The sequence below is a fragment of the Phascolarctos cinereus genome, unplaced genomic scaffold, assembly GCF_003287225.1.
Source record: "Phascolarctos cinereus isolate Bilbo 61053 unplaced genomic scaffold, phaCin_HiC Scaffold_5;HRSCAF=322, whole genome shotgun sequence".
Taxonomy (NCBI): Eukaryota; Metazoa; Chordata; class Mammalia; order Diprotodontia; family Phascolarctidae; genus Phascolarctos; species Phascolarctos cinereus.
Window position 1 is genome coordinate 273,218,564 of NW_027555958.1, and position 22,361 is coordinate 273,240,924.

Sequence of the window (22,361 nt, forward strand, 5' to 3'; positions counted from 1 at the left end):
CCTGGTGTTGGGCTAGAATCAGCAAGGCTGGAACTTTCAGGCAATTCTAGGTTGCCTGCTTTTCCTTTCCTTTAGCTTTCTTCAGCTCCTTTTAGATGGATGTTGCAGGGTGTTTATCTGCCTGGGGCCCTTTGTAGTAGTGCTACTTCCCTTAGTTTTGCTGAGGCACTGGGAGACCTGTTTGCTGTAGAATGCTGAGGCACCAGGATCACCTCTTGATGTGTTAAAGTAGGACTTTCTGTTAGCTGGCTAGGGCACCTCCCATTCTGTACTGCTTCCCTTCCCCCAGGGCAAGAGGGGCCTTTCCTGTTAATCCCTCAAGTTACCTGGGCTACTGCACTGCTACTCTCTGTCTTTCTTCTGGTTCAGCTGTTCCAGGGTTTTTTCTGGGGCAATATTTTCTGGGCTTTCACAGGTTGATAGGAGAGAATGAGAGTGACTATCTTTTTACTCTGCCATCTTGGCTCCCAGAAGCAGAACCGGGTTGTAGCCTTTTCAAGTTAAATAGTTTACCATCAGTGCTGACCTTGATGTTATTTTATTTTTTATTTAAATTTTTTTTTTGTCTAGGCAATGGGGTTAAGTGACTTGCCCAGGGTAACATAGCTAGTAAGTGTTATATGTCTGAGGCCGGATTTGAACTCAGGCCCTCCTGAATCCAGGGCCAGTGCTCTATCCACTGTGCCACCTAGCTACCCCCTTGATGTTATTTTCATCCTTGTTGAAGGCATCTGACATCATGAAAAACATCATGGTAAAAACCACTGGTGGAAGCACACAGCCCTTCTTCACTCTATTAGTGACTGGGAAAGCATGAAAGCACTGTCCTTTATCCAGAACCTTTGCAAGAATATTATCATGAAACTGGAAGACAATACTGATGAACTTCTCCAGGCAACCAAATTTCTCCACAATCTTCCACAAGCCCTCACAACTGACAGTATCAAAAGCTTTGGTCAGGTCAACAAATATTGGGTACAGACCTCTGTTCGGCTCCTGGCACTTCTCCTGAATTGTCAGGCAGCAAATGTTATGTCAATCCTTCCTCTGCCCTTTCTGAAGCCACACTGGCTCTCAGGAAGATGACTCTGATCTAGATAAAGGATCAGCTGATTAAGGAGGACTCTGATAACAACCTTGAAGGCAATGTCTAAGAGAGACTACCTGTGATTTTCATAGGACAACCTGTTTCCTTTTCATTTATGGAAATGGACAATGGGGGCATCCTTGATGTACTAGGAGAATAACCTCTTGCCACATAACCCAGAAGATTTTAGACAGCTTTTGTATGAGCAGTGGACCCTCTGCCTTGTAGATCTCTGCTGGCATGGAACCAGTGCCAGGTGCTTTGGCACATGAGAGGAGCCTGATGACATTCAATATCTCTTCTTCAGTTGGAAGTTCAGCTAGAGAGGGAATGACTTCAACCTGAGGTATATGGTCAGTGGCTTCAGCATTGTTTGATGATGGTCTTTTGAGAACATTATGGAAGTATTTAGCCTATCTCTCCAGGATCATGATCACCAATCACTGATCAGTGAAGTTCCATCAGCATCGTGTAGCTGAGATGCACCAGAGGTCTTTGGCTCATAAACAGTCTTCAGGGCACTGTAGAAGTGCTTTGGATTGTTGTTATTGGCATAAAACTCAGTCTCATCTGCTTTCTTACTGAGCCAAGAATCCTGAATTTCTCTAAGCGTTGCTTGCACTTTACTTTTGATGGAATTAAACATTATTCTTTAGAGATAGATGAGATGCCCTGTTGGTAAACACTTGTGTAGTTCTCATTTTTCATTTAGTAACTTCTGAATTTCCTCATCATTTTCATCAAAACAATCCTGATGTTTGCAAGTGTTTTGGGCCAGATAAGCAAATTTGGGACTGCACACCAAATCTCTGAAAGCTGCCCACTCCTCTTCTGCTTCTAATTGTGTGCTGACTCGGCTTTTCCTCCAAGTTAGCAATAAACTGTTTGTGCTAAGAGAATCTAACCTGCTCAGATTCTTATAATCTAGCCAATAGCTTACTAATGTTCAGACTCCTTAAGAGTCTGCCCAATATGATGGATGTTCTAATAAACCTTGTCTTTGGCTGGGAAAAAAAAAAGAGAATCTAACCTGTCAAAGCTGAGTTGCCTGATAAGTCATCTTGTCTTCAGGTCACTGCTTTTTTTGAATTTGAATGTTCAGTTTGAAGAGGATGAATGTCTGATCAGTCCAGCACTGAGCCACACATTGCCTTCATCACTCTCACATCCTGTCTCTTCTCCTTATAATGACATAGTCTATTAAATGCCAGTGCTTGCTTGCTGCAAGGCTGCATCTGTAACATTTTGTTGTCTTTAGGTAAATGGAAGATAGTTTTAGTGATGTAGTAGACCATGAGATGCACATTTCTTCAGTTTTAAGTGACGATTGCTATTGCTTTTTCCAATTCCATTCCTCCCAAAGACTCCCTGAGTTAGTCACCCACAATTATAAGCTTGTCCTCTTTCAGCACACTGATGATGACAGTCTCTAGGTCTCCATAAAATTTTTCTTTGACCTCATCAAGGTTTAAGCCTCAACTAAATTACCATGTTTTACAGGAAGACTTTCTCAATCACTCTTAAATCTAATGCCTTCTTTCTATTAATTACTTCCTATTTATCTATGTATAGCTTGCTTTGTATATATTTGTTTGCATGTTTTCTCTCCCCATTAGATCATAAGCTCCTTGAGGTCAGGTACTCTTTTTTGTCCCTTTTTTGTACCTCTAGCATTTAGCACAGTGCAAAGAGAGATAGTAGGCACTTAATAAATGATTATTTACTGAATGAGATACATAAAGACTATAATATTTCTTCAGTACCTCTTCTCACCTACATTGTCTCATAGGGAGAAGTAACACGAACAAGATATGGAGACAGACATGATATTAAAAAATATTCTAAGTCACTAATAATTAGAGAAATGCAAATTAAAACAACTCTGAGGTACCACCTCACACTCAGATTAGCTAAGTTGATCAGAAAAAAAAGAAAATGAAAAACGCTGGAGAGGCTGTGGGAAAACACAGACTTTAATGCACGGCTGGTGGAGCTGTGAAATAGTTTAACTTATTCTGGAAAGCAATTTGGAACCATGCCCCGCAAGCTATTAAATCGTGTATACCCTATCAGCTCTATACCCCAAAGAGATCAAAGAAAGAGGATCAAAGAGATCAAAGGACCCATATGTGGGAAAATATTTATAGAAGCTATTTTTGTAGTAGCAAAGAATTAGGTAGCTAGGTGTTTCAAGTGAATAGAGTGCTGGGCTTGGAGTTCAAATGTGGTCTCAGATACTTACTGGCTGTGTGACTCTGGGCAAGTCACTTAACCTCTGCCTTAATCCAGTGGAGAAGGAAATAGCAAACCACTTCAGCACCCTTGCCAAGAAAACCCTATGGACCGTGTGGTAAACAAAGAGTTGGATATGATTGAACGACTGACCAACAACATAATAATTAGAAACTGAGGGGATACCTGTCATTTGGGGAATGGCTGAAAAAGTTATGGCATATGAATGTGATGAGGTACTACTGGGCTATCAGAAATGTTGAAGGGAATGGTTTCAGGAAAACCTGGGAAAACTTGTATGAACTAATGCAAAGTCACATGAGCAAAACCAGGAAAATATTTATACAATAACAATATTGTAAAATAATCAACTCTGTCTTTTTTTGCGAGGCAATTGGGGTTGACTTGCCCAGAGTCACACAGCTAGTATGTGTCAAGTGTTTGGTCTGAGTCTGGATTTGAACTCAGGTCCTCCTGACTTCAGGACTGGTTTCTCTATCCACTGAGCCACCTAGCTGCCCCTTAAAATAATCAACTTTGAAAGACTTAAGAACTCTGATCAACACAATGACCAACCACAATTCTAGGGGACTCATGATAAAACATGCTATCCACCTCTAGACAGAAAGCTAATTAGATCAGAGTGCTGACTGAACATTTCTTTTTTTATTCTTTCTTTCTGAACAGCACTACTGAGGGAATTTGCTCTGCATGACTATACAAATTTGTAATGTGTTTTATTTTTCTTGCCTTCTCAATGTGCATGGGATGATGAGGGAGAAGAGAGAAAATCCGGACCTGAAAATGAAATAAAATTGAATAAAAAAGAAAACTATTTAGATCTGCTAGAACCAGAGGGCAAAGAAATAGAAAGAAACCTGAAAGAAACCCCAAAATGAAAACTCTTAGGAACATTTTAGTCAAAATCCAGAGTGACCAGATCAATGAAAAAATACTGCTGCAAGAAGCCAGAAAGAAAGAATTCAAGCACCCAGGAGACACTGTCAGGACCACACACAATTTAGCACCTACCACCACAAAGGAGTAAAGAGCTCAGAATACAATATTTCAGAAAGCAAAGGATATGACCTTAAACCTAAGAATAAGTTCCCCAGAAAAAATGAGTATAACTCTACAGGTTGAAAAAATGCACCTTTAATTAAATAGAGTACTTCTAAGCTTTCCTAATAAAAAGACTAGGGATGTGTAGAAACTTCAAAGCTCAACCACAAGAGTTAAGAGAAAAATAAAAAGGTAAACATGAAATGAACAATGATAAAGGACTAAACAAAAATAAACTTACATTTAAAAATAGGTTGATAATACACGTGTCTTCTCTGAACCCTAACATTATGACAGATCACAGAGGAAATCAATTACAGAAAATCTTGGAGTAGCTCTGTTATGTCTTAATAATCTTATGAAAAGAATGGAAAGAGAGAGGAAGAGAAACACACTGGTGGGGGTGGGGATGATAGCAGGAGGAAGGGGAAAAAAAGGTTAGAGAAAATTATCTCGAATTATCAGGGTATACAAGATAGACATCTATTCGAAAAAAGAGGAGAGAGAGGCGAAACAGTTGACATTTGAACTTCACTTTCATCTGAATGGTCTAAAGAAGAAGAATACATACACACACACACAGAGCTGGAGGAGTGAGAAGATAGATACTGGCTGATTTAAACAAACAAAACTGGTGCAGTCGATAGAACTGGGCCTGGGGTCTAGAAGACTTGAGTTTATATAAATCCAGCCTCAGACACTTATTAGCTGCATGACTCTAGACAAATCACTTAACCTCTGTAGACATCAGTTTCCTTAACTGATGAAGATAATAACATTACCTGCTTCTCAAGGTTGTAGTGAGGATTAAATGAAATAATATTTGCAAAGCACTTAGTATAGTGCCTGGCACATAGTAGATGCTATATAAATGCTTATTCCCTTCCTTTTCCCTCTGCTTTAATAGCATCAGTAAAGGTGAAGTCTACAAAATAAACCCTCAAAAATTAACTGCATTCTCATATAATAATAAAAACATCTAAAAGGCAATAATAGAAAGGGAAATCCCATTCCAAATAACTTAAAATGTGTAAAATATCTAGAGAATTAATATACCAAAGCACACAAAAGACTTGCATAGTATTCCTTAATGAAATAAAGTACAACCTATATAGCAGCAGGAATATCCAGTGCTCATGGCTGGGCCATGACAATATAATAAAAATGAAAATACTAACAAAGTTAACTTCACACTTTCAATGCTGTGCCAACTAAATTATCAAAGGGATACTTTATAGAACTTGATAAAATAATAACAAAATTCATTTGGAAAGCAACAGATCTAGAATATCAAGGAAAATGATGAAAAGAAATTAAAGTGAAAAGGAATAGCATTTCCAAACTTCAAATTATATTACAAAGCAGGAGTCATCAAAACCATCTGGTATTAGTTTAAAAAAAAAAAAAGAGAAAGAGAGGGGCATATCAATGGAATAGACTTAATAAGGGGAAAATCTGAAACAATGGGATTCAATAATGCAGTGTTTGATAAACTGGAAAACATAAACCACTTAAGAAAAGAACTCCCTACTTGATAAAAACTGCTAGGAAAACTAAAAAGTAGTTTGGCAGAAATCAGGCTTAGACTTGCACCGCAGTCCACAATACATTGTAAATGAATATATATCCTTAACATTAAAGATCATACCATAAAAAAATGAGTCATATGCCTCTCACAGCTATGTGTAGATGTATTTTTAACTAAAAATGGGATAGCAGCAATTAAAAAAGATGAAATAGATAAGTGATTACATGAAATTGAAAAGCTTCTATACAAACAAAATTAATGCAGGATAAGAAGGGAAGTGGCTAAATGGGAAAAAATTATATCAAGTTTCTCTGACAAAGGTATTTATATCTAACATATAAATAATTAATATATATTAATCTATCTATCTATGTAGATGTGACCAAAAGCCATTCCCAAACATATTAGTAGTCAAAGGATATGAACAAACAGTTCTCAAAAAAATTACAAACTATTAACAATCACTCTGAAGAATGCTCCAAATTACTAAACATAAGAGGAATACAAATCAAAACAACGCTGAGGTTTTACCTCACACCCTGAAAATTGGCAAAGATGACAAGAGATGGAAATAGTCAATGTTGGTAGGGCTGTGAAAAAAAGGGACAGTGGTGTTGGTAGGGCTCTGAATCTGTACAACCATTTTAAAAAGAAAACTGGAATTGTGCAAAAATGACTATATCCTTTGACCTAGAGATTTCATTACTGGGCTTATGCTCCAAGGAGGCCATGATAAGAAGAAAGTGCCCACTTACATACTTCAAAAAAATTTTATCAGCACTTTTTTGTGATAGCAATGAACTGGAAACAGAGTATTTGATCACTGATTGGGGAATGAATAAACAAACCAGGGTACATGAATGTAATGGAGTGATCACTTGGATATAAAAAATGATGAGTGTAATGAATACAGGGAACAATGGAAAGATTTATATGAACTGATACAGCATGAAGCAAGTAGAGACAAGGAAATAATATACACAATGACTACAGCAATGTAAACGGGGAGAATAACCATACACCTCCAAAAAATCAAAAGTAAATTTGCAAAATTATTGGCTTAAAAGAGGAAATATGAGAAGACATAAGCACCCTACCCCTTTGAAGAGGCAGGAGGTCCACAAGCACTGCACAGTGCACATATTTTCAGAAATTTTTTTGATGATCAATAACACTGATTTTTCTTGTTTCTCTTTTTGTCTTATACTATTATCACACAGAATGGCTCTTGAGGTGGGAAGTGACACTGGGAAAAATTATGATGATATAAGAAACAAAAAGCATCAATAAAAACTTACTAATTAATTACTTCACTATTAGCCATTCAGTGGACAGAACTCTAGCCTTGTGCTTGTACAAGTTCTATACAGAAAATTATTTTGTCTCTCTCTAGATATATGACATTACATATGTATATTTCCATAGTTTATACATATGAGACTCAAATAAAAAAACTTCTGAATGTTATTGTTCATATTTAGGTGCACCTACAAACATAACATGTCCTTTCTTCCTGAGACAACAGAACCGTGCCATGTATCATAAATATAGGACTTGTATTACTGGAATTCTTTTGAAATTGCTATTGTTACAAAAGTATTTAAACATTTTTCTTATAATTATATCAAGCTTTTGTAGTACCTGGTTGTTAGACTTTAGTAAACATGTCCTGGCCTGCAATATATCCAAATTAATGTTGAAACAGCCATTTTATGATATAATTCTAGAGATGTAGATAGAGAAACCTGAAAATCTATACTAAAAACGTTAAGGTTGGTAGTTCAAATCAATAAACATTTATTCAGTCCCTACTCTGTGCTAAGAAATTATTAGACTGGGAAAAGATCTAAAGTTTATGTAAGATATAAACCCTACCGGAGAGACCTCATGGATTATCAAGGAGATAAAACATAAATACAGGTAAATAAAATACACACTATTACATAATAAATGTCTTGAAGAGGAACAAAACTATTAAGTCTAGAGCAAGGAAATGACAATGGTGCTGTGTGATCTGTGTTAGTCTGATTACGTCTGGAATCCTGTCTACATGCAACTTGATTAATTCACAACAATACATAGTAAGTGTATTAGAGAACTGTAAAACAAAGTACTGTGTGAGATACAAAGGAAGTTTATTTTTTTATTTCTGTACTAGAAAGTGGGAGGTTTAGCTCCCACTTGAAGTAACCATATGTGTAAATTGTTATAAAGAAATTTGTGAATATTCTCATCCTTTTGCCTACTCTAGAAGATTTGTGCATTATAAATAACACAGAATTTGAAGGAGATCCTTGAAGAACTGAAAGGCCAAGTATGATGGAGTACACCTGTCTTCCCTGTTACCGAGGAGGCTAAGGCTGGTAGATAGCTTGGGATCAGTTCTGATCTGCAGTATGAACAAAGTTGATTGAATACCTATACTAAATCTGGTATCAAAATGATGAGCCCTAGGGAGCAGAGAACTACCAGATAAAATGTTCAAGTTACAAACAAAACAGATCAAAGTTTCTGTGAAGGTAAGTATTGGGATACGGCTTGTGAGTGGTTTTCGTGTTTTGAGCTTTGGTGAAATAGGGAGACCCAGAATGGATGGATGGAAGGAAGGAAAGAAGAAAGGAAGAAAGGGAAGAAAGGAAGGAGGGAGGAAGGAAGAATGTACAAGCAGACATCTAAACAAACAGAGATTGGAGAAGAGTGCTTTTCACCTGAAATGCTCACAAGAGGGAGGACTACACACACACACACACACACACACACACACATACACACACACGCGCGCGCGTGAACATAGAGATGGATATAGAAATTTCACTCAACAAGGAAATGGGAAAAATGGAGAAGGGAAAATTAGAAGGGAGAGATTAATTCTTAGCAAAACAAACTCACTAAGGATGTACAAACATTTTATAGGAAGGGGGGAGGGAAGAAGGAAGGAAGGGAGCAAAGAAGGATGAATGAAAGGAAGGAAGGAAGGAAAAAAGAAAAGACAGAAGGAAAGAAGTGCTTTTGGGGTTGGAGGAAGGTGCAGTGCAGGAGAGAGGTCCTGCAGAGGGAAAATATGGTCAAAGTGTTTGTCAAGGAATATTATCTCTTTTTCTAGTTTTTTAGTTGTATGCCCAATTCATTAATCTCCTCTTTTTCTATTTTAGTTATGTAAGCATTCAGAGATATAAAACTTCCCCTAAGAACTGCTTAAAGAATATTATCTCTGCAACAAAATTCTGTAGACAAACTTATAGGGATAAAGTGAAAGAGAGGACAGTGAGTAGATCACACTAGTTCCAATAGGAGATAATCAATATCTTATGCAAAGAGTTGGGTCTGTGGAGATTGAGCATAACTTTAACCAACTCACCTCTTTTCCAAGTGTCAAAGACTCAGGGATTTGCTGTTGATTCTTGTTAGAAATCTTCCCTGCATCTTTCTTGGCTGTACTGAAATGCATCTTGAGCTGAGTTACCTGTTCTTGTAGCCCTGAAATTTCTAAATGTACTTGATCTAGGTGACTGGAAAGCTGGCCCTGGAACTCATCAATGTCCAATGGTTTCTGCTGCACCTAGGATTCCAAATCAGAAAGACACTATTAAAGGAGCTCTCCCAGCTTCAGAAAAGATCAGGAAAATATGAGATAACATAAATCAAGGACATGACCTAAGAAGGAATAACCATAGATTTAACTGGAAGAGAGCTCAAAAGTTCTAATCCAATTCCTTCATTTAACAGGTGAAGAAATTGAAGCCTAGAGAAGTTAAGGGATCTACTCAGGGTCACACAGTTAGCAGCTTCAAGTCTAGTACTATCTGTATTGCAGCATAAGCAATAAAATGAGCGGCAAATAACTGTCACTGAAAAAGCATGTGGTAGAGAAACAGGGGTAGAGCATGTGAGGAAGCGATCAAGGTAGCACTTGCAAAAAGCACCCTTTGGAAATGAATATAGAATTATTATTTATCTCTTTTAGACATTTTTAGCTTTTTATTCCATATAATCTGATAAAAAAGAAGCCATTAGTAACAGACTTGCCCATATAATAAGTTACCATATGACATATGTGAGAATCAACAACTGACCTGGCTTCTTTAGGCATATACATATTATATATGACCTTTCAATTTGGTTTAACATGCAGACTAAAGACCTCATTTATATTTTTCACATCTTGATAACTGCATATAAATGTTTCACTTAAAAAGCATGAGCTAGTGGGAATATGCACAGGACTGGACTGACTACTACTACTATTACAACTACTATGACTCTTACTACTACCACTAGCTAGCAAGCCAGCATTTATACAGCTTCTACCATGTGCCAAGTACTATGCTAAGTGCTTTACCATTATTAGCTCATTTGAGCCTCACAACAGCTCTGAGAGATGGATGCTATTATGATTCCCATTTTTACAGTGGAGGAAACTAAGGCATAGAAGTTAAATGACTTGTCCAGGGTGGTACAACTATATGTTTCATTCTGTTTTCTGAGTCTTCTATTTTTCTATCAGGAAATGTGAAGCATGCTTCATCATTAATCCTCTGGAATCATGGTTAGTGTCATTACCGTGATCAAAGTTCCTAATTCTTCCAAAACTGTCTTTAACATATTGTTACTGTATAAGTTGTTCTCACATTCACTTCACTCTGTATCAGTTCATACAAGTTTTCCTAGGTTCCTCTGAAATCATCCCCTTTATCATTTCTTATAGTACAATAGTATTTCATCACATTTATATATAATAACTTGTTTAGCTATTTATTCCCCAATTGATCCTTTCAGATTACCACTCTTTGCCACCTCAAAAAGTGCTACAAAAACAAGGCATCAAACCTGCAGCTGAAAGACAAACTAGGCAAGCTGAGGAAAGGCACCTTTAAAGATTATGACCGCTTTAGGACAAAGAAAAGGGGAGCCTCAGGACTGTATATGGGGCCTGACCTTTGGGGCCCAGAACAAAGCTACATCAAACTCAGGGAAACTACATGAAGAAAAAAGGAAGGGAGAAAAAGATTTTCATCCAATTAAGAACTGAGTTACCCCACTGCACACATTATTTTTAAACTTGAGCCCATAGTTCCTCGTATTTATGAGAGAGCATACCCTCAACTTTTGGGAAGGATGTTTTGTACAAACTTCTTACATCTCTGTACATTTTCCCTTAAAAAAATAAAGCTGGTGGGACTTCCAGGAGCCAAGAAGGAGGAGTAAGGAGGAAATTACTGTAACTCTCCCATATTCACCGCCAAACAACCATAAAATAGCACCTCAAAACAAATCCTGGAACAACAGAACCAGCAAAAAGATGAGGTGAAACAATCTTTGAGCACAAGAAACTTGGAAGATTGACAAGAAAGGTCTGTCCCACTTGGGTAAAAGAAGAATGCAGTCCAGGACAGGAAGCATTCCAGTAAGCCAGCAGCAAGCCCTCCCCTCTCCCCAAGCAAACCAGTGGTAGATCCTGAGCCCCAGTGTGGTGGAGCAGGCAAACACCAACACCAGGATCCCCCATGTGTCTCAGTACAGCCAGGGACTGGGCGGACTCTAGCTCTGAGAACCACCAATGTGCTTCAGTGGAGCCCTTGGCAAACAGGCAACCTCCAGTGGCCAGACTAACATGTGCTTCAGTGTATTCCTGGGGAAATGCAGAAACATCCCACTGGCCTCAGTACATGCCAGACCCCAGCAATAGGATCCTGGCTCGTTACCAGGTAAGCTCCCAGACCCCTATGGCCTCCAGCAGCCCCAGCCACCTGCCATCCTACCCCCTCAGTGTAGCACCAGACACGAAGGTCTCCTCTGGGCCTCAGGGTAACATCAGTGCAGCACCAGGTGAACAGCCAGGGCCTGTACCCCTGACACAAGAAGCCTGAGACACTGTCTCTTCCACCCTAAGAGCAAAGCTCAAATTTTTTAAAAAAGTAAAAAGGCCAAAAAAAGATGAGCAAACAACAACAACAAAAGAATCTGACCACAGAAAGTTATGATGATGACAAAGAAGATCAAGACACGAACTCAGAAAAAGACAACAATGTCAAAACACCTATGGGCAAAACCACAAAGCAAAACAGGAAGTGGTCTCAAGTCTAGAAAGAATTCATGGAAGAGCTCAAAAAGGAACTTAAAAATCATATAAGAGAGGGAGAAGAAAAACTGGGAAAAGAAATGAGAGTGATGCAAGAGAATTATGAAAAAAGAGTCAACAGCTTGAAAACAACAACAACAACAACAACAACAACAACAACAACTGCTTAAAAAGTAGAATTGGCCAAACAGAAAAAAAGATACAAAAATCCAAAAAAACCAAAAGCTACCTGAGGAAAACAACTCCTTAAAAGTTAAAATTGGGCCAAGTGGAAGCTAATGACTCTATGAGACATCAAGAATTAATCAAAGAATTGAAAAGAATGAAGAAATAGAAGCAAATGTAAAATACCTCATGGGAAAAAAACATAGATCCAGGAGAGACAATATCAGAATCAATGGACTACCTGAAAGCCACAATCAAAAGGAGGACCTGGATAACATCTTTCAGGAAATGATCAAAGAAAATAATTATTCTTCTTCTTAAGAATAGGCACTGAAAAATCCACTGATCACCTCAGGAAAGAGATCCCAAAATAAAAACTCCAAAGAACATTACAGCCAAATTTCAGAACTATCAGGTCCAGGAAAAATATACTGCGAGTGGCCAGAAAGAAACAATTCAAATATCAGGGAGCCACAATCAGGATTACAAAGGGCTTAGCAACTGTAACATTAAAAGATTAAAAGAGTAGTTCACTGCGTGCAGAAGCAAGGGAGAGGTAGAATGGGGTAAGTTATTTCATTGTTAGGGAGATAGGCTCAAATAAGGAAAATAATTTGATGATTACCAATATAGAAAGCAGTGCCAAGAAAACAACTCAGTGGTCTTGCTCTTCACTCAAAACTAATTTTATTCACTAGCTAATTAAAATTAGTTCCTACTAATATTTCTTTTCCTGATGCAAAGAATTTTCTAAAAAATTACCATGTAGGGATAACATTTACTTTGCTTGGTTAAAGCCCTACGTTGACTCTGGTCTTTAGGAAAAAAAAAACCCTTCCTAATATCTAAGCAACTGGTTGGTGAATTAGAGGAATGAAAAGAAGAGTACTTTGTTCACGTCAGTAAGGGAAGGGCAAAATGTGGCTGTTTTACATTGATGTTGGCTTCTTTCCTGTCTGGAATTGAAAGAATAGAATTTTAAAGAAAGAAACATTTCCAAGAAAGAAAAAAAAACAACAAAAACAACTTTATGTCCAAGCCAAGAAAAAACTTTCCAACTCTGTTTAGACACTCAATGATTTTGAGCTTCAATAGGGTAAGGCCTTACCTTTTGTTTGAGCTGTGTTACCATGGAATCCAAAAGAACTGCTTTGGCTTGTAGCTTCTTCAAAGCCATCCCAATGGAAACTTTATCAGCTAGCAAGGAGCCTGATGGAAAGAAGATTAAACTGATGCAATAAGAGCACAGAGTACTACAAATCTTATTAAGAATATTAGGTTTTGGGGACACAGTTCCATTGCACTTTGTGGTTTCATATGTAAAATATAGAACAACAGACATGAAAGAGACTGAGAGACAGGATTTAGTTCTCTTCCTTAAGAAAAATGAATATCTAAATCATCCGTGTCAGCTAGCTGTCCACTCTTTTCTTGAAAGTATTTTAGGGGTAGTTACTTTACAGTCTCCCTTAGTAACTTATTCCATTGTTTAATCTCCCTGAAAGTTAAATTCATTATAAGAATTTAGATCCACAGAATGTTAGAGATGTGCTACGTACCAGGGAATAATCTTTGTTCAGAGGTAGCAGGAATCTTTTCAGATACCACTGAATATCTGGTATAGTGTGTTCCAGGGCATAATAACTCTCAAAACGTAGATTAAACTAGAGGACCCTATTAATGTTTTCATTCAAAATGTGAATATGGTACTAAATATTAGAATCTCTATCAAAAGTGGATAATGAAGATCTAAAAAGAGATGTAGAGAGGTTTCAGAGAGAATATAAAACATCTGATAGTTCTTCTATTGCTCTAAATTTCTGCTTTAAATTTCATATAAATATTCATGGGATTGAATGTAATGCATACATACGCCCACAAACATAAAAATAAATGCTATCTACAAACAAAAGCAACTTTAAAAGCTTCAAGAAAGCTTGTGTTTAAAATTAACGTTTTACCCGTATGAGTATCCTTTTTCTATTTCTATTTTCTCATACTTTGCTTATAATGCCTGCACAAGTTTCCCTCACCCTAGGCTATATTTCCTTCCTCTATCATTCAAAGCCCAGCTTTAAGTTCATTTTCTCTGAGACAAAAGTTGGATTGCCTTTGGTCCAAATATTCTTCCTATCTAAATATGTACAAAATATTTAATATTCTGAATATTTAATAACTTTAACTGCTGTTTGTCTACTAATTTATTCACTTAAATATTTAAGTACCTGCTTTGTACAAGCTTTCATTGATGGGACTTGACCTGCACTGTTGGAAGATATGCCCTCATCAATGAGATCACATATCTGTTTGAATATAGAGAAGGTACTTTGCTAGGAGCTGTATCTGTATCTATGATGACATATTTCCCTTGAATCAATCAATCAACAAGCTTTATTAAGTGCCTACTCTGTGCCAGGCACTATGTTAGGTGCTAAAGAGTAGGCCTTCATCATCTCATGCCTGGAGTATTGCAATAGCCTTCTGGTGGGTCTGCCTGCTTCAAATCTTTCCACATTCCAATCTATCCTTCATTCATCCACTAAAATAATTTTCCCAAAATGTAAGTCCGACCATATCACCTTCCCGCTCAGTAAACGCCAGTGGCTCCCCCTACTGTCTCCAGGAGCAAATACAAAATGTTTTATTTAGTGTTCAAAGCCCTTCATCATCTAGCTCCCTCTTATCTTTCCAGTATTCTTATACCTTCCTCCCCAAGACCTACTCTTTGATCCAATGACATTGGCCTCCTAGCTATTTTACAAACAAGACACTCCATCTCTTGGCTCCAGGTATTCAATTTGACTGTCCCCCATGCCTAGAACGTTCTTCCTCCACTCCAACAACTGATCTCCCTTCCTTCCAACCAAAATCTCACCTTCTACAGGGAGCCTTTCCCAATCCCTCTTAATTTGAGTGCTTTCCCTCTGATAAATATTTCCTACTTACCCTGTTTATAGCTTGCTTTGTGTGTATTGATTTGCATATAGTCTCCCCCATCACATTGTAAGCTCCATGAGGACAGGGCCTTATTTTTTTTGCTCCTTTTTGTATCCTCACTGCCTAGCACACTTAATAAATGTTTACTGATTGATCTGGTGCTAGTCCATTTTATAGATGAGAAAACTGAGGCCCAGGTAGGCTTAACTGATTTGTCCAAGGTCACAGGAGTGGTAAGCCATCAGAGGTAGGATTTGACTCAAAAGTCAATACTCTTTCTATCTCCCTCATTCCTGAAAGTTATGCTAATGAAATGCAAGCTCTGGTCAGTTCTACCAAACTGGAAAGGCTTCAAATACAATCCTAGTGGCAGAATATATCTAAGTATGAGTTTGGTAAAGACAGGATCACCACCAGGTAATGAATGTTCTTGGTTGCAGGGAGCCAACTACAAAAACAAAGCAAGGTCCTCTGTCTGTGGTAACCTGTTAGCTTTGGTAGTGAGGGTGGCACAGTGCCTAGAAAGGGCACTGAGTAGCAAGGAGCACAGTTCTGAGCATCTATAAACTTAATGTAGTCATTAGCACCTAAAGGTCAATCTGGAACCAACAATGAATGGGTGGATAAGCTCACAGATATTTATACTGACATTTTTGCTACAAATGAATGAAACAAGAAGACATGTATGATTGGGAAAAAAGTGAGATGGTCATGTGGTAAGAATGAAAGAGAAGTGATAGACAGACTTAGACTAGTATTCCTAATTTATTATCCTAACCAAAGAAAGGTCTCTAGCACATTAGGTACATCCTGTCTGGAGATTTACAGAAAGACACAGAAAACACACACACACACACACACACACACACACACACACACACACACACACACTCTCACACACACACATGCATGCACACACACATGAATGCATACGCGCACACACTACACAAGATAAGAAGGTCTGGAGAGGTTGCTTCAGTGAAGAGAGTACTCCTACAGAGAAAATAATGGATCTAACAAAATATGATGGGATTCAATACTGTGAGTTTGTTGTAACTCAAACTCTAATTCTTTTTTTTTTTTTCAAAACGAACACAAATATTTATAGTATACTCATTCCTCTTTATTATTTACTTCCATCTATTTTTCTCACTACTCAAAACATATTCCCTGGAACTGAAACTTAGCCTAAAACCCCTTGCCTTGGGATTATTTTCTTTCTTTTCTTTCTTTCTTTTTTTTCTTTTTTTTTTTGGTGAGGCACTTGGTTTCAGTGATTTGCCCAGAATCAGACACCTAGTGAGTATTATGTGTCTGAGGCCGGATTTGAACTCAGGTCCTCCTGAATCCAGGGCCAGTGCTCTATCCACTGAACCAGCTACCTGTTCCCAGGGATTATTTTCTGACAGAAAGTCATCATCCTCTGAAGCAACTGTGCAAAAGAATGTAAATCTTATCTCCATGACTCTGAAACTAACATGGTATAAATCTTTCTTTCATTTTTTTAAACTTACCAGAAATTAATGTGTCTGATGTAGCCTCTGGATCACAAGGTATTGCATTTGGGATCTTCTTTCCAGTGCTGGTAAAAGAAGGGACTCGATCATTTAGAGCCTCCATTTCCCTCCTCATATGCGCAATTGCAGTACGCAAGTTTGTATTTTGTTCCTGCAGCTTCTGAATCTCACTGGATAGAAAACCTTTACTTCCATTTATTCTGTGATCTGTTAGGAGCACCTGTGGAACAAACAAACAAATTTTTGCAATGAACCCCTCTGTATCCTGAAAAATATGAAAAAATCCCTTTTTCTCCTAGTTGGTTCCTTCAAAAAATAAAAGCCCATAATCTAGCTGAACTAACGAAAAATAAATCATACAACTAAATGGGCTTAAAGAATACAGGTTCATGATAAAAATGAGATCATATATGTAAAATCCTTTATAAACTCTAAAGTGCTACATAAATGTAAGCTAAAAAAATAAAAAATTCAACCACCAATTGGCTTGTACAAGTTAGGAGATGCCTAGTAGCCCCATCCACATCTTTTTTACTTCAATTGTCTGAGATAGTTACTAAATACATAATCCAGATCTAAGGTAGATAGTATCTGGGTTACTATTGCTTCCAGCTGTGATGGGATGTTCAATTGCACCTAGAATCTTATTTCCTAATGTGAGCCCTAAGGTCAACCCCTCTGGTCTCAGGTCATGTTGTACCACCACACTGTAACCATTCTTAGCTGCTACGGAAACTGCTTTGATATCTGATCCTCTGGATAAACAAGGTAAGCCTTTATCTAGGCCCCAAAGAGTCTTCCCCTAGACCACAGAGTATAATGAATTGATATTAAAGTTATATCCCAGGGGCAGCTAGGTGGTACAGTGCACAGAGCACTGGCCCTAAAGTCAGCAGGACCTGAATTCAAATGTGACCTCAGACCACAACAGGTGACACTTACTGGCTATGTGACCCTGGGCAAGTCACTTAACCCCAAATGCCTTTAAAAAAAAATAAAGTTTTTAAAAAAAAATTCAGAACTATAAGAACATTGTACACATTAACAGCAACATATATGATCAACTGTGAATGAGTTAGCCATCTCAGCAATACAGAGAACTAAGACAACACTGAAAGACTTATGAAACATGCAATCCGCCTCCAAAGAAAAATCGATGGAGTCTGCATGCAGAGTGAAGCCTGCTGTTTATTTTGTGTTTGTTTGTTTGTTCTTTCAGTCTGAGTTTTCTTTCACAACATGACTAATACGGAAATATGTTTTGCATGACTGCACATATATGACCTATATCAATTGCTTGCCTTCTCAAAGAGGGGGAATGAGAGGGAGGGGGAGAGAAAGTTTGGAACTCAAATTTTTCAAAAAGAATGTTTCTGCTTGTAAGACTTCTTTGAACTGCCACTTGTCTACATCCATCTTTCAAGGCTCAGTTCCAATGACACTACTATCATAAAGTTTTCCTTAATATTTTTCAATTGTATGCATCCTTGTCTTTTGGACCTGTGTGGGACAGAGACCACCTACCCAAATTAAAAGTCAGAGTCTTGACAAAAGTCTGCAAAAAGGAGAAATCTCTTTATTGACTTTCTTGAGAAAGGGCACCCCTGTGCTGCCTAAGCTGCCCGAGAGTGCAAGTGCTCTTTGTTTAAGGCAAGATTATATAGACCCTAACGCAGCAGCCCACCCTAACCCCCTTCCCGTCGGCTCACTGGCTGAGGCTCAGGTGTACAATCTATTCGTGTAAAAACTACCCCAGTAACAGACAGAACACAGAGGTATAGAAATTATGTCAGCATGTTCCCCTTTTCAGGGCTTCACAGTTTCAGCAGCCTTTTACCCAAGATCATATAACTAGCTAGAGGATGAGATAGACAGGATGCTCTTATGGCTCAGCAGTTTCTGCTAACACTAAGAGTATGGGAGGGAGAAGGCTAGGGGAGGGGGTCTTGTATTCTGAGGGGTCTTCACTTAGTGTTGGTACACATGTACCACTCAAAAGCAAAAATACCAGAACCATTAAAAAGAACTAATAACCCTTTGAGTAAGTGTCTGAGGCCAGATTTAAACTCAGGAAGACTCATCTTCCTAACTCCAGACCTGGCACTCTATCCACTGTGCCACCTAGCTGTCCCCACTCCACTATCTTTGTCAAGAAAACCCAAAAGGGAGTCATGAAGAGTGGGACACAATTAATATATTACAAATTATCCATGCTTAACATTCATTTTACTTCTTGGATGACCCGATATTACAAGTTTCTCGGGTACTTTTGTATTCCATGTCTCATAGCCATATAGCAAAACTTTAAGAACATTGATGTGTAAAAGATGAGACTTTGTTTTAGATAGAAGCATGAGAATATTAAAAACAGCTTCCCAAACTCAGTTCTGGACTCAGTTAATTTTTTATCTGCAGTTTTTTGTTAAGTTATAGGTTCATAAGGATGAGCTCTGTATGCTGCTCCTCCGACAGAGTCTGGAAACTATACAGTTTTCATTTACTTGGTTTTTCTTCTGTAGAAGGTCAAACTCTTTTGAATAATTCTGGATCGTGTTTGAGAGCATTTTTCATGACAGTGAGAAACACTTTCGGCCTATGCCTCCCCATTTCCCACCATCTATACTGTTTTTGGACTCTTTGGATTTTTCCCTCATGCCCCTGCCATGAGTACCTCTGTCCCCTCTTTCCCTCCCCACCTGCCCTCTTTCAGCTTCCTTTCATGTGCTGTCTCCCTCTGTTAGATTATAAGCTTCTTGAACACAAAGACTGCTTTTTTTTTAACTTATATTTGTATCTGTAGGGCTTAGGACAGTGCCTGGCACATAGCAGGTACTTAATATTTATTGAATGATTGATCTATTTTATGCCTTAGTTGATATTTTTAATTAGATAATTGCCCAAAAAAGTTACCTCTATTAAATCTTTCATGAAGAAACATCTTTAAGGTTGTTACTTCTGAAGTACGTGCTTTTTTTTTTCAGAAACATTTAAAAAATTTTTATTTTCACTTCCAAATTCTCTTCCCTCCACCACTTTCCTCACTCATTTAGAAGGTCAGAAACATAATACAACAGTCCTTTTTCTTCTTTTTTTAAAAAAATCTATCAACCAATGGTTTATCTATCTTTTTTTTCATAAAACCGATTTATTTACTTATACTCAATTTTATTACTCTCACCTTTAATTTTTAGTCTTTCCAATTTGGTGTTTAATTGGGATTTGTAATTTGTTCTTTTTCTAGTTTTTTGTTTTAATTGCATACCCAATTCATTAGTCTGCTCTTTCTCTATTTTACTGACATAAGCATTTAGAGATATACATTTTCCTCTGATTACTGCTTCTGTTGCATCCCATAGATTTTGATATGTTGTCCCATCATTGTCATTCTCTTTAATGAAATTCATGATTGCTTCTATGATTTGTTCTTTAACCCATTCATTCTTTAAGATTGGGTTGTTTAGTCTCCAATTAGTTTTTAATCTGTGTTTCCATGGTCCCTTACTGAATATAATTTTTACTGCATTGTGATCTAAAAAGGATGCACTTAATAGTTCTGTTTTTCCGTATTTAACTATAAAATTTTTATGCCCTAATATATATATATGGTCAATTTTTGTAAAGGTACCATATATTGCTGAGAAAAAGGTATATTCCTTTCTATTCCTATTCAATTCCTTCTACATATCTATCATATCTAGCTTATCTAAGATTCTAGTCACCTCCTTAATTTCTTTCTTACTTCTTTTTCAGTTAGATTTACCTAATTCTGAGAGGGGAAGTTTAAAGTTCCTCAACTATTATAGTATTACTATCTATTTCCACTGGTAATTCATTTATCTTTTCCCTTAAAAATTTATATTTGGTAGCATTTGGTACATATAGGTTTAATATTGATATTGCTTCATTTATTGGTACCTTTTATCATAATGTAGTTTACCTGTATCTCTCATTTTTAAATGTGTCTCTTGCAAACAACACGTTGTCAAATTCTGATTTTTAATCCATTCTGCTATCCACTTCTGTCTTATGGATGAGTTAATCCTATTCACATTCAAAGTTGTAATTACTAGTTTTTTTTATTTCCCTCCATCTTATTTTTCCTCTCTATTATCCTTCTCACATCTCTTTCACATTCTATCACTCTTCACATCTGATTTACTTCTAAACACCACCTCCCTAATCCATACCTTTTTAAAGAATTCCTCTCTTATCCTCTCCCCTTACCCTCCAATTCCTTAATCTATCCATCCCTCTAAGAATTCTTCTCTTATCCTCTCCCCTACCCTCCTACTTCTAGATCTAATACCTTCCTAAAAGTCTCTTCCTCATCCTGTCCCCTTGCCCTATTTCTTTACAAATTTAGACTTTTATACCATTCTAGATGTGCACACACACACACACAGAGATATGTATATCTATTCCCTTTTTAACCCAGTTCCAATTAGAAAAAGATTCCAGCCCTTCACCCCCACCAGCTTCCACTGTAACAGTTCTTCCATTCATACCTTGTTTGTATGAGACAATTGCTCCATTTTATCTCTCCCTACCCAATTTTATTTTTTAGATTCAGTCCTGACTGCAGCTCCACAATATTTTTTTTTTACCCTTTCCTGTTGCTTGTATTATTTTCTCCTTAACCTGGGAACTTCAAAACTTGGCTAAGATGTTCCTGTGAGTTTTCATCTTGGGATCTCTTTCAGGTGGTGATCAATAGGGTTTCTAAAAATTTCTTAGGATTAAATCTCATTCTAGAGCTTTGGGGCAATTTTCCTTAATGAAAAAAAAATGTAAAACATCTCATCAGAAAAACAACTGATCTAGACAACAGATCAAGGAGAGACAATAAAAGAGTGTTGGGCTTCCTGAAAGTTATGATTTTTTAAAAAAAGAATCTAGATAAGGTATTACAAGAAATCATTAAGGATTTAATGATTTCAAAGGGAAGTACTCTCTTCTATTATTCAGAAGAGATTTCCATATTAAGGAGGCAATTTCCTTTCAATCGTACAGGAAGAAATGAGATTTTTGGGTGAGCATTTGGAAATGGTAATTACAACTGTACATGCAATCTTTTCCTTGGTCAAAAGTCCTAGAAATGTTACCTCAAATCTCCTAGGGTACAGAGAACCCTGGGGACATGGGTGAACTATAACAGCTTGATCATTTCTCTTTCTTAGCTAGAAATGTTTATCCATAGAATAACATTGTTTTTAGACGATTTGTGCCTAAAGCCAAGTACAGTATTAATATATATTATTATGTATTACATATATTATAATATTATAAATGGTGCTGTTTTAGACTCCTAATAGAAGCTCTGGACTACACCTATTGCTCTTTGAAAAACTTTCATGGCCAACTAAACAGAGGTGAGGGACTTTTAAAACTCTGTTGGGAAATCTGATTTGGAGAAGAGCTGCCCAGTATATTAGATACATAGTATGAAGTATCCTCTGTAGCAAAGATGTATGCGACCACAAGATCACAAGAATCCCTCTCCCAGAAGTGCTTGGCCTGACTGACTGCTCAAAATATCCTTCTGGTCATTCCTGAATTCTTAGCCAAAACTGGTCAACAGACCCTCCTCTCTGATACTGGTTGCTCTCAAGATTAGTGAATCATTAGAAAAGGTAAACAAAGGCTAAGGCCTCTGTGCCCAGGTTCCCTGTTATAGGGGTGAAACTGAACTCAAGCTCTCATAACTCTGAAGATAGATCCTTCACTGTGCAGGTAAGCTCAGTCCTCAGTATCCAA

General features: G+C 37.4%; 1 protein-coding gene across 3 annotated transcripts in view; it reads right to left on the reverse strand.

Moving 5' to 3' along the window:
• Positions 1–22,361, reverse strand: part of CCDC57 (coiled-coil domain containing 57) — a 260,478-nt gene that overhangs the window by 111,242 nt on the left and 126,875 nt on the right. For all 3 annotated transcript variants that reach the window (XM_021000950.2, XM_021000949.2, XM_021000948.2), the window contains 3 exons: positions 16,605–16,827; positions 13,262–13,362; positions 9,268–9,468 (listed from right to left, as the gene is read on the reverse strand). In XM_021000950.2, the coding sequence (XP_020856609.1) occupies positions 9,268–9,468; positions 13,262–13,362; positions 16,605–16,827 (525 nt within the window). The remainder of the gene's footprint in view (positions 1–9,267; positions 9,469–13,261; positions 13,363–16,604; positions 16,828–22,361) is intronic.